Below are 13,283 nucleotides of genomic sequence, written 5' to 3'. Positions count from 1 at the left end.
ATACAATTCAGCTCTAATACAAAACTGGGAAACCTCCGTTTGTGCAGAACATAACTTTTAACATACAGTCAAGATCTGACATTATTTTTAAAGAGAGAATGTGATTTTATAAATTGGTTTACTAGTGTAAATTTTGTATTATGCAAGTTTTATGTTTATGTTTAAGCAAGGTGCTGCACAAAAAACACAATATGCTTGATGGAAATAGAAGCGCTGCATGTGATGCCTTGTAATAGTACTATTTGTATTTTGACTGTTACAAATAAACTTTGGGGGAAAATGATCCTTTTCCTATTGAAACATTTCTCTTCCCCCTCCCCCCTTAATTTTCCAGGGTCAAGGGGCAATAACTGAAAAGCTGCGGAGTTTCAGTATGCATGACTTAACAGCTATACAAGGTGATGAACCAGTGGGACAAAGACACTACCAAACATTACCTGATACAAAAAAGAGAAGCAGAAGCTCCACCACCAATGAAACTTTAGGTTTGTATATTACTAAAAGAACTGGGATGTTTCTGGTTTTGCTAGATCAGGTGATAACTGATATTGGATGTTGCCCATTAAATTTTGTATAAAGCAAGCAGTGGATGAATACAACCATGTTATTTTACTGGAAACCGAGAAAGCCTTGTTCCTGCAGATTTTATCAGGATAGCCCAGCTTTTTCTAGTCCCCAGTATTCGCCTTATTTAAAGATAATTTATACCAATGATTTATACTTTAACAAACTTTCAACTTTGCAGTATCAGGTTACAATATTCCATTAAAAAAAGATTCTGAAGATGATAAAACAGATGAGGAGAGGGAAGGGACGTATTCAGAGGATGAGACGTTCACTCAGAGAGGTCTCCGGCGAACACAAAGTATGAAATCGGTAAAAACTATCAAAGGCCGCAAAGAGGCAAGTACATCTCTACTTAGTAATATAAAGTTCTGTGTTCAGATGGTACAAAGAAATAGAGCTGTATGTCATTTACATATTGGCAACACCTCACTCCAGATCTCCTGATGGACAGCAGTAATGCACTCTCACTCCTGTTTGCTTAGGTTCCGATAAGAATTTATGCTATCTGCGCTCGAGAAGTTGATCTTCCTGTTTATCACATGAAGGTCACTAGAGTACCAAGACAACCTTCATGCTCCACAATGTTGCTGAGGGCACTTGGAAGCCATTTTTGTCGACGTCCCTGTGTGTCCTGCAGTTCAGAGCCCTGTTAGCCAGAAACCCTCCCTGACCATTCTGCCCCCAGCAGAGTGGGGTAGCTGCTCCAGGCCATGTCTCTGACAATGGGCACATGAAATAACACCTAATAAGCTGAATATTTCCAGCTTGCTCTGCAGCAAGAACCAGATCAAGGGAAATGTGTGTTTTATGCAGCTTTTTCCACTGTTGTTACTGACATCTTTTTGTTTTGCTGATTTTTTTGGTGATTCTAAGGCTGCCTGGAAGATAGACTTTTTTTTAGTGTTTTATGCCTCTCTGGGGGGATATTTTGAAACATAGCCTTTCTTTTTTCAAAATAAGGTTTTATTAAAGCTTTTTCATGATACAAATGGCCTTTAAATATTAACTGTTGGCTCATCATGCTACCATAGTTGGATGTTCAAAGTGCTATAATTCAAAAGGTGCATCTGGCAGTCTTCAGCTATGATTTTATAAATTGGTTTACTAGTGTATGAACTTTTTCTGAGTGATGCACTGGTTGCCTTTTAACAGTAGTTAAGCAACCTTCCCCAGCATGATGCCCATGGGAACTGGAGTCCCAACAAAATCTGGAGGACACCAGCTTGAGGAAGGCTGGGTTAAGCAATGGGGAGTCCCCTGCTCATTCTTTCTACTCCCTTCCCTCTCAGGACTCCATTCCCCCTTCTCTTGTATCATAGGTCAGGGTAAGTTGGAACTGACTGAACATTTGGGTTCAGTGTCTGCTTAAAGGAATAATGCTAAAATCCCTCTGAGTTATGCTGAAGCTGGGAGGGGGGACATGTTTTCCCTAGGAGGGAGGGAGATTGCTGTTCCAGCAGTTGGCTCCGGATCTCTCTAATTGTGGTTTAAGTGACATTCACACAGCATTAATATGTTCCAGCCTTCAAATATATTTGTTTTTATCTGTTTCTTCTTCATGTCCTGCTTTGCCAGGTTTTTCTGTTCAGTATTTTGTCAAATCTTTCATATGCTAAGGGAACTAAAAGTGGGAAGGGGGTGCAATAGCTCTTGATGACTGTACTGTATGCATCGACCTTGTTGTGTGTTCTGTAGTGGTCATTTGGGGTAACCAACATAGAACCATCCAGATGTTTTGACCTACTATCAGCAGGCATGTTCAGAGATGGTGGGAGCTGTAATCAAACCACATGTGAAGGACACCATATTGGCTACCCCTGTGCACAGACTGGCAGTTTTTAAAGGCTGCTAATGATCTGAAGCTGTTTTTATTGCACATAATTGGATTAACACTTTTATTCATGTCCTTATGCTTGATTCTATTCCTGACAGAAAATAAACAGCCAGTTTTACAAATTTTGCAACAGATTTTGCCCCGTGTATCTAAATCTTCCATGCCATTTTTTTCTTTCAGGTGCGGTATGGCTCATTAAAATACAAAGTGAAGAGAAGACCACAAGTGTACTTCTAAACGATCTTCACAATTCAGCATGTCAAACTGCTATATTAGTTGCTTCCTGCAGGCCCACAATAGGGCCTTGTCCTGCATAGGATTTCCCCATTCTCTGAAGGGAAACACTTGGCATACGTGTGGATTCCCATTGCCTGTGTAGTCCATTTTCTTGATCATTGAAGAGGAAGGGGAAAGCCCTGCATGCACAGAGCTCTGCGTGCATACCTGACTTAACTGGCCACTATGTTTAGGGATTATCCATATCAATAATTCAGTCATGGTGGTAAGAATATATTGCTTTAAAGAGTGGAGTTATGTTTAATCTCAGTTTCTTAAAACTAATTGCTAATATGTTTAGGTTAGCACATTACGCTTTTGTACTTCATAAGTGAAATAATTTAATGGCTGACTCTTAGAGACTTTTAATTGTGGCTTTTGTGGATGAGCATTGTGCTTGGTTAATGCCAACACTTACTGAAAATCTCAGCACTTCCAGAATTTCCTTTTTATACTTGGAAAGCTTATACTTGAATGCATCATTGTGCTAGATTCCTTTAAAATTCTTAAAATGCAATGTAAGAGTATTGAGTGTGAAAGAAAAAGTCATTCACAATTAATCTTCTTAATGGCATGGATCCAAAGAACAACTTATGGCCGTTCAAGGGGTTTCTGATACCTAGTGGAATTCTCTTTCTTAAAACATGACAAACTGCGTTTGATAATTTCCTCACTGCTATGTGACATGGGGAGACTGCTTTATTCAGTCTGAGTTTGGTTTTAGTTGAAATTCTGTATACTGCATAGATATATTTTTATATGAATTTGCAGTATAGAACTAAAACAACAACCCCAGAAGGCTCACATAACTTGCTTCATTGTTTGGAGGTCTGTATATTGCTTTACTGTAACCAGGGATTTGAGGGTAGCCTGTGCATACAGCCGAGTTGATCACTCAGAACATTATCTCTTTCTAGAGCAGCCCCTGTGCTAGTCTTTTGCAGCAAAAAACAACAGGCATGAGCTTCCATGAACTACAGTTAACAGATACATTAAGTGTTACCGTGAGTTACAGGTAGATGTGCACTGTAGTCCACAGAAGTTTGTGTCACAATAAATGTGTTACACAAGTCCCTTTGTTATTTGTATCTGGACACTTGCATGCTGTGATCTGCAGTATTGCAGTTCTAACTGGGTTTTTCAATGCAGTGTTGACCAAGGAACATAGAAATCTGCAACACATAGACTGTTGGTCTATCTAGTTTAGTATAGTCTACACTGGCAGCACCTCCTCAGTGTTTCAGACAGGTATTTCTCCAAGCAACACCTGGAGACCATCAGGGATTGAACTTAGCACTTTCTGCATGCAACTCTTACCAAGTTTATCTTCGTGTGGACTTTCTCTTATGGGTTCACTGCTGCATGTGAGAGCACGCAGCTGAGTAATATGGGCCAGGTGCCTTTTCTTTTTGGAATGTATATAAAGGAATTTAACTACAAGTTGAAGACCCAAAAGATTTTAAACCTTTTTGTTGGATACCAGCAGTCGTATGGTGTACCGTGTACTAGACATGTCAAACTCAAGAAACAGGAAAAACTTGCACACTCTAAATTTAGTTCTATTATTTTAGAGTCCTGTGTTTCTAGTGTTTAAGAATCATCTTGCGTATGCTTTTTATTGTGCTTGTGTTTTTTATTCTTTTGTAAAACATTGAAGGCTTTATGTTGGGGCACTGCAGAGAACTGAAGGCCATTTCAGGAACACGAGGGTGGTATGCAACCAAGCAGTTGCAAGATTTTTCATTTCCAGTGTCATATTTTCCCTTTCCCTGCATGTCCTCCCAAATCTGCTGCAGAGGGTTGGTGAAACCCCAGAACAGATTTAGGGGTCTCATGGGAGAAGAAAGGAGAGGGAAGGAAAGTTCAGCTACACAGCCAGATACTGAAATTCTTTGTTGGATACGATCCAGAGCAACTGGATAGTTGGGCTTACATATATGTACATATCTTACTTATGTAAAACAAGTGCTGGCTCACAAAATACTATTATTTTTGGCTAGATTCCTGAGGAATGTCTTGTCCTTTTTAGACAGGTGAATCTTCCAAATCTATTAGAATAACCAGGAGTTTTAGTATTGTTTCTGGATGCAAGAACCATGTCAGACCCTCAGCCATTAAATGTTATGTAAGAAATCATGAAAAGAGGTTCACATTTTAAGCCTGATCTTCACAGCTTTGAGTGCTGCACACTTTTTAACCAAACACTTGAAAAAAATTGCTGCTGTTATACCGTATATGTTGGTACTAGGGTTTTAACTTGGTAAAGTGGTTCCAAAGGAAGTGGTTCCAAATATGTATATGCTTCACAATTTTTAATTCATGCCATGTGGAAGTGTCTCTTCTCCAGAGAAGAATTTACCATTTATTCTGAATACTGACAGCTTGCCCCAAATAAGGAACTAAAGAACTGTTTTCTCTTCAGCTTTGGAAATAGGATTTTAATAAGAAACAATGCTTGCTTTTACATTTTTGTACCCAACTTGCTAAGATGCTGTTCACAAAATTAGATACATGATTGATTTTTTTTAAAAGGTAAATTACAGCTGCTGGGGATGGGGCTGATTGGCATGGAGCATCCCCCCCCCAATTGAAAATGGGGGGGCTACTCCCACACAAAGTTCCCAATTCAGACTAATGTCTCTGTGGCTGCAATTTCTTTTTAAAAAGCCACCTATGTAGCTGCTAATTGTTGAATGGGATCTTCTCTAGTTTGGCCCTCAGAGTAGCTACTAACGTGGTTACACTGAGTGTAGGGAGAAAGGAGTATAGTATCTGAATTGGAGGTGTATTCCCAGCATTATCTTTCAGAAGTCTTTCTGTTGTATAATCCCTCTGTTAACAAAATTTAAATCAGCCTTAAGGTTTTTTTTTGAAGCCTACATACTGGAGGACCATAGTTCTAAAATAAGCCAGCCTAGTTTTCAACTTGTGTCTTCCACTTTTGCTTTTAAAATAACTTGTGGCTTGTTATGTAGAAGCACACACCATACTGGGTCAGACAAAACAGTTTTGTGTCTTCCTACAACTGATCCAACCAGATAATTTCAAAGGAACTGTATAGGAATTGATTGCGAAATGATACGTTATTTCAGCTGTTTTTTTTTTTAATATATCCATGCCTTTAGTCAAACAGACTCATCCTGAAAATTTGTAAGGCTTAAGGGCTGCTTTGTATGTTATGTTGTTGGTGTGTACTTGTATCATGAATACTCCAAAGTTACATGTAGTGCTTGCATGTGTATGGTGCAGGTGTGATTGTACTTGTATGGTATGGGTGTGATACAAAGGGAGCTCTTGGTTGGCTGAATCTTCCTGGTTCAAGTATATCGAAAGACTAAAGGCCGCTTCGTGTGCACCCATGGAAACTACAAGTGGCACATTCCTTGGACACTCACTCAGTGAGGTTGTCCTTCAATTAAATGAATGAAAAGCAATTCGTTTCTCCCATTTTTAAAATCCATTTTTTAGCTTCTTGGATTCAAATAACTTTTTGGATTCAAAGAATGGCAAAATAATTGCTGCAAATTAAATATAATGGTTTTACCATGTCAAAAACAAGGTATTTTGTTGAAAGATGATAGATCGATGTTGAATGAAGTACATATTATGCAAAAGAAACATTACACTATTTTCAAGGACTGCTTCTACTTACCAGCTCTTACAAATGCAATTTCAACATACTGACTAATTGCAGCTTTAAGACTGCAAGCTTTAACTTTCCCATCTGTAACAGACTGTCAACTTGTTTACATATTTGTAGTACTGAGTTTTGTACTGATACTTCTTTACCTATGTATATGCTATTTTTGAAGATGCAATGGCTCTTGAAAAGATTTTTTTTAAAAAACCAACTTAATAAAAGGAATACTTTCAATGTCTTTGTCCTGTCTCATTCAAATGCCATGCAGCTTGATATCTGTAGGGAAATAAAAACATTATAGGAAGTAATGTACTGAGCTGCCTCAAATCTAAAATGGTTGGAATCATACCAATTGCAAATTGTCATTCTTCCACATCTCTCTTTAAACCTGCTCTGATCCCATGGATGCTTGCAGGGCCAAGACTCCTTTAGCCTAGCTAAAGCCTTTGTCTCCTCTCCAGAAAAGATCCCAAAAGTGATCTGATACAAAGCTGAACTATCTCATTTTCAAATGCAGTTGGGGGGTGGGGGAGTGAATTCCTGGTTGAGCAAGAAATAGCCTGAAACCTCTTTAGTTGTGCTGAAATAGTTTCATGGTTGCTTTAAATCCTGATCATAATCTCAGACATCTGTCTAAGAGCGGTAGGGTCATTTTTAGTAATGGTGGCACATGGTAGCAATGGTTACATATTATGGGAGAGTAAAATGCACAAGCTACTATTTATTTTGAGCCAGAATATCCTCAGGCGTGCCCTCTTGAATTGCAATGATCATGTCTTGCCAAGCTTGAGAAAATATTCTCACGTTCCTTTCAAAACTAAAATATAAGGATGTGATTTCATCGTTCTTATAAAAACAATTGTTTTTATTTTTCTTCTGAACATATTTTTCGCTTCCATGGTTGTTGTTTTTTATTTAAAAAAAAGCTTACGCCAGCACTGTTGATAATTTTGGGAAGGAGCTTTTGATTGGAAACACTTGTGTGAGTGAGCTATATGTGACCTTCCAGCGTCTTTTCTCCACTGGGATGGGAAACGTGCAATTTTGCTGAAGACGAAATGTCTTGGAATCAACTAAGTGGGTTGGCTGCTCACTCCACCCCCTGAATTCTTCATGTGCAATGCTTTTAACTTTTGTATTAGATTGTCTGTGCATCTTGTCAGAGACAAGTACATCTTAGGATTCTGTTGATTTGTGTCTTGCCTTACAATAGAAAGATGTTTGACAGTGGGGAGTTCTAATGTTTTTGCTTTTTTCACTTAAGATGTTTAGGCTACTTTATTAAATTATCCTATAATTTATTAAATAACATAGAATAAATTTTTGGCTAAACTGGAATTTTGGTGTCAATGCACAGAGGAAAGTGGATTAGTGGAACTGCTGAGCGGGCAGGATCACTTGGAAAGATGGATGTACAGGCCACCATTTTTATATTTCTGAACAACATGGATATCTTTTTATGCTCTCTTGTTGGATGTAACCAATCCTCTCATGGGAAAGTTACACAGCAATAAGAGGGATGGAATACATGAAAGGAAAAATGGGTAGTCTAAGTGGCATACATTCAACTAGCTGTTGGGTGTTGCCCAGGAAGCAGACCCCAGTGTCCAATGGCACTGTTAAGACTTGCAATTACAATATGGTTCATATGCACACCTGAAGAATTGCACATGGAAAATACTGATCTGCAAAGATGGGCAGATCTAATAAGTGTTTGATCCACTACTTTCCCACTGTTCTGGTTTCTGATACCCTGTATCATACATGCTGCCTGTCTCTAACAACCTTCCTCACTGAATAAACCATTGGGTATGCTGCCTTAGAGATTAGAAAGGTTTTCATACATTCTATGAAATGCGAAGCTGAATGCTGGAAGAAAGTACTTCTTCACATAGCGCATAGTTACACTACGGAACTTGCTCCCCTAGGAGGTGGTGATGGCCGCCAACGTGGATGGCTTTAAAAGAGGATTAGACAAATTCATGGAGGAGAGGGCTATTGATGGCTAACTAGCCATGATGGCTATGCTCTCCCTCCACAGCTGGATGCAGAAATGCTTCCAGATACCAGTTGCCGGAAACCATGGAAGGGGAGGATGCTCTTGTGCTCAACTTTGGTTTACTGGTTTCCCACAGGCATCTGGTTGGCCACTATGAAAACAGGATGCTGGACTAGATGGGTTCTTTCAATGCACCAAACCGTTTGCCTTGTCCCTCAAGCTCTTTCTTCACAGTCTCACAATATACTGCAGGCTTAAAGTGCAAGTCTCTTCTCTGTGGCTTCCCAGCTCTTTGAGATGGCACAGTGCAGAAGACCCTGAATGGTGCTTTTGTAATTTGTAGTCTTGTAATGTCAAATTGCACAGGATGAATGGGTATTATGGCAATACTGTAATAGCAGCCATGCAGCAGCAGCAGCAATCGGACCCCACAACATGGAGCTCCCCAAAGTCTCATCTCTCAGCAGATGCAGAAAACTCTTTTTGGATTGTCTTAGGCATTAAAAGTACATTCCAATATTTTTCAACACATACATCTCTGCTTCTATTCTTTGAAGAGTAAAGTAACTTCCCTAGCAGTATTCAAAGTATGGTATATTCTAGCCAAGCTGGCAATGAGAGTGATAGAGTGCTTCTAGGAAAATGGCCCATTGCATGATCTTGAAGTACTGTCATTCCTGTTGTGGTGCCCTAATTGGAAATTCAAAGCGAAAGCCCCAGAGCAGTGTTTCTGTTTACTAAACTAAAAACCATCAAGCTACAATTATCAGGGCTATTTGCATGCAAAGAGGAGAGATGCATGTTGTATAATGTTACAACCCTAGTCTCTGAATGGTGAGAGACTCCAAGGGTCCCAAGTGTTTTCCCAGGGTGTGGTTTCCTTAGAACGAATGTCAGTTAAGGCTGTTTAGCACATATGGTTATATTTACACATATATACAACCTGAGCGTAGGATGGTGGGGCATGATCATAGCATTAACACCCCAACAGATCTTACTTCGCCTTAGGTTTCCAGGGGAGCCCCAAAGTCCAGCACAGAGCAAAACATGGCTCAATCTTCAGCTTTTCAGCTCACAACTTTGGCTATTGTTCTATGTAGCTGCTGGGTGTGGGAAGAGAGGCCTACCCATTAGCTTGGATAGTACCATCACTTAGTTGTAGCTCTTGCAACCTAGTTCATCCTTTTAGATACTGATGAGAGCACTTAACTAACAGTAAGAGCTGTTCTGACAGTGAAGCGGGGTGAACTCTCCTTCCTTGGAGGCCTTTAAGCAGAGGCTGGATGGCCATCTGACATGGATGCTTTAGTTGAGATTCCTGCATTGCACAGGGTTGGGCTAGAGGACCCTTAAAGTCCCTTCCAACTCTATGAATCTCCTCTTAATAGTGGATGCCAAGAGAAATAGTAATGTCGTTCTCATGCTCTGTATGCGCATTGATGGAGGGGTTGTGTGCATCTTGGAATGTTTTTGGAAGACCCACACAGTGAGACATATGAGAACTTCCAACCACAGTGGTCACTAAAGGACAACAATCCCAAACTCTTGTTTTTTAAAGCAGGGGCTCCCTGATGGAAACAATTCTCAGATCCTGTATTATAACAGCCAAGAAAAACACTGGAAATAGTATACATAAACTTAGTAGTGTCAGTTAAAGTGGAGTCAATTTCTTTACAGAATTAATTTTATGTTGTTTCACTGCACCCTATCTCAAAGGCGTAAGATACAATGTATTTAATATGACACATAAAAATAAACTTTATCTACCTAAAACGGGTGGGCAATCTGTGGCTTTCCAGATGCTCAACTTCAAATCCCATCAACCCCAGTCACCGTGGTTAGTTGCCAAGGTTGATGAGAGTCATTAGTTCCCCATCCATGATCTGAAAGATGGAATGCACACACCCCCAACAAGCTCAAAATATTGCAAACAAAAACCTGTCCCTTGCTGCCTCTTTAGCCCCACCCACTAAGGGATGGGGTTTTACCTTGGATCAGGTGGTTTTACAATGAATTTAAACGATATATGTTAATTTGGTTTTTTGTCTGTATTTGAGGGCTGGGGTATTGTGTAGGAGCTTTTGTTGGGAATGTTTGTGGGGTTTTTTAGCTTGTATTGTTAATTCTTTCAAATTTTTTATCACATATTTTGTACTTTATGTTGTGAACCGCCCTAAGACTTATGGGTATAAGGTGCTGTATAAAGAAGAAGGAGGAGGAGGAGGAGGAGGCAGGAGGCAGGCACAAGTGGCTTTCAGAAGTTGCTGTGCTGGGCAGGCTAGTTTTCATCATCTGTGGCCACTGGCTATCCTAGCTGAGGCTAATGGCTGCACTGTTGCAGCTAAAACCACCACATCCCATAGGGTAGTCATTTCATACACACATGGCTTTTGCTGCAGTTTGACTTCAGATGATTTGGCTTTGTGGTAGTACCCAACCTGCACAAGCAACAAGAGTGAACTGGATGGGCTTTCAAGACTTCTATTTCCAGAAAAGTGCTTGAAGGCCTGCAAGGAGGAAGATACACAGTTATAGAAGGTGCAAGGTGTTATAGAAATTGCTTTACACATTGTATATTTAGAGGTACATCCTGTACAAATCTTGAGTGTGGTCCCTATACTACATTTGCTAGACAATTCTATTTATTCAGGTGGTTTTGTGTTGTTTTTTAAATTCATTTTATAAATTGGCAAGCAATTGTGTTGTTTTCTTCTGTATTCTCTTTTTCTTTGCAGGGATTTGTTTTGGTAGCATTGCTTCAGTTGAATATATCATGGATTCATCTAGTTTCGTGCCCAAAGCACTGTCATGATCTGCAAGAGAACTGAGTTGCCCTCCTAACACTGTGCCTTTTTTCTTTTTCGTTTAAGTAGAGGATGAAAGTGGAAATACGAGGTTCCCAGAAGGTGCTTGAGGAAAATCAATTGGGTCAGAAATCTAAATACGGATTGTGTGTCTGGTGTAATGTCTAAGCTCTTAAATCTAGAGTGCACCTCAAGGTGGTTGTCCAAAGAATAAGAGAACTATGGTCAGTTCAGTGAGCTTATGCATGCTTTATTTATGAAGTGCTCTAAAATTTCAAATGTTTATAAACATTGGGTCATATTAAAGAAAATTATGTATGTAGGAATTTGCTGAAAACCCCTTCTATTAATGCCTAAGCACCACCAGCTGGTTTGCTGCTAGCTTAGCCTCTTATCAGGCAAGCCAGATGATACCGAAAGATACTGTTTTCCTACCATATGTGCCTTGAGACATAGGCATGCTAGGCTAAATTAAAAACAGCTTTAGTGCTATCCAGCCATTTCCTGACTTTTGTTAGTATAAGCCAGACATTTGTCACAGTTAGTTATTTGCTTGTGGGTATGTCTACATAAGCTATTGTGTTTGTGGGTTCATCCTGTTCCCCCTCCCCCCTCCCCATCCTATTCAATCTTGCCTATATTAGGTATGAAAAGGTAAGTTTGCATGAAGAGGGGGAAAACAGGTAGCACACAGATGACCCGCTCTGTTCATAAATGATTATAGGCTTATTTTTACATTAAAAGGAATTTCTGAGCTGGGAAAGCTGTGTATATTATCTTTGCTTAGCCTAATTAAGTACCAGTGCTTCTCAGTCAGATGACATCCTTGGCTGCTTCTTTTATAGCAGTTATTCTCTCTCCCATAAGGCATGATCCTGATTCATGATCAGAACTTGTGTGTAAAAATAACAACAAAATCTACAACAGTGCTCCAAAGAGGATTGGGAAGGGATTAAACCATAATCTTCAAAACACACATACTCCCAACAGAGAAAATATTTAGTCTCCTTATTTTTGTGAACAGCATAATATGAATTCTGAGAGGGCCCATTATTTGCTGTTTTGGTCTTAAATCAGTTTTTATGATGCAGAAATGTAAATTCCAAGAATGAGATGTTCCTGGTCTGTTTGTTTGTTTGTTTGTTTGTATGTTTGTTTAAAAGCTCCAGTAAGTGACTCAGTATAAGAATGCAATAAGAAACCTGTGGAAGAAGTGGGTAGCGGAGTTTTGGTAGAGAACCTGCGTGCACACTGCAGGTTGCTTTGCCAGTAGGCATATCCTGTGTACATTCCCCCTTGCCAGTCTCCCCCACTGGTTCCTACTATACTTGCTCCTTTTCCCATACATTGCATCAGGGGCCTGTGTGGGGGCTAGTGTGATGAATGTCACAACCTTCCAGTTTCTCTCCATATTTATTCACCTGGAACAGAAGTATCTAGGCATGGGTAAGCAAACTAAGACCCGGGTGCCGGATCTGGCCCAACTGCCTTCTAAATCTGGCCCACAGACAGTCCGGGAATCAGCGTGTTTTTACATGAGTAGAATGTGTCTTTTTCTTTAAAATGCATCTCTGGGTTATTTGTGGGGCCTGCCTGGTGTTTTTACATAAGTAGAATGTGTCCTTTTATTTAAAATGCATCTCTGGGTTATTTGTGGGGCACAGGAATTTGTTCACCCCCCCAAAATAAATATAGTCCAGCCCCCCACAAGGTCTGAAGGACAGTGGACCGGCCCCCTGCTGAAAAAGTTTGCTGACTCCTGATCTAGAGAGTACACGAAAACAGCTATATGTTAGGTTGCCTTATACTACTATCCTTATGCACACTTACTAGTACAGTGGTGCCCCGCAAGATGAACGCCTCGCAAGACGAAAAACCCGCTAGACGAAAGGGTTTTCCGTTTTGGAGGCGCTTCGCAAAACGAATTTCCCTATGGGCTTTCTTCTTGCGAAGCAAGCCCATAGGGAAATCTCCGGCGACCTCTTTTAAATGCTAGCGGTAGGGAGCAAAGCCTTTCCCCCCCCCCTCCGGCCTTCAGAAGAGGTCCAGGAAGGCCGGCGGGGGCCGAAAGGCTTTGCTCCCCACCACCAGCATTTTAAAAGCAGCCCGAGATAGCAGGGAAGCGCTTCCTGCTATCCCGGATGGCTTTTGAAGGCAGGGGGG

At 40.3% G+C, this 13,283-nt stretch overlaps 1 protein-coding gene and 1 long non-coding RNA gene across 2 annotated transcripts in view; one reads left to right on the top strand and one right to left on the bottom strand.

The window, feature by feature from the left end:
- REEP3 (receptor accessory protein 3) overlaps positions 1 to 5,778 on the top strand; it is a 31,768-nt gene extending 25,990 nt beyond the window's left edge. The window contains exons 6-8 of the mRNA XM_081913821.1: positions 335 to 485; positions 752 to 903; positions 2,582 to 5,778. Coding sequence (XP_081769947.1) covers positions 335 to 485; positions 752 to 903; positions 2,582 to 2,638 — 360 coding nt within the window. The 3' untranslated portion in view covers positions 2,639 to 5,778. The remainder of the gene's footprint in view (positions 1 to 334; positions 486 to 751; positions 904 to 2,581) is intronic.
- A 382-nt stretch (positions 5,779 to 6,160) lies between these two features.
- On the bottom strand, positions 6,161 to 12,883 carry LOC309371309. Its single transcript, XR_014169036.1, has 2 exons — positions 10,084 to 12,883; positions 6,161 to 6,593 (listed from the first exon to the last, which is right to left on the bottom strand). It is a non-coding gene; the product is annotated as an uncharacterized lncRNA (long non-coding RNA).
- Positions 12,884 to 13,283: the final 400 nt, after the last annotated feature.

The sequence above is a fragment of the Podarcis melisellensis genome, assembly GCF_964234715.1.
Source record: "Podarcis melisellensis genome assembly, chromosome: 5".
Lineage (NCBI taxonomy): Eukaryota > Metazoa > Chordata > Lepidosauria > Squamata > Lacertidae > Podarcis > Podarcis melisellensis.
The sequence above is the reverse complement of the archived record's forward strand: the minus strand, read 5'-3'. Positions and strand labels throughout refer to the sequence as shown.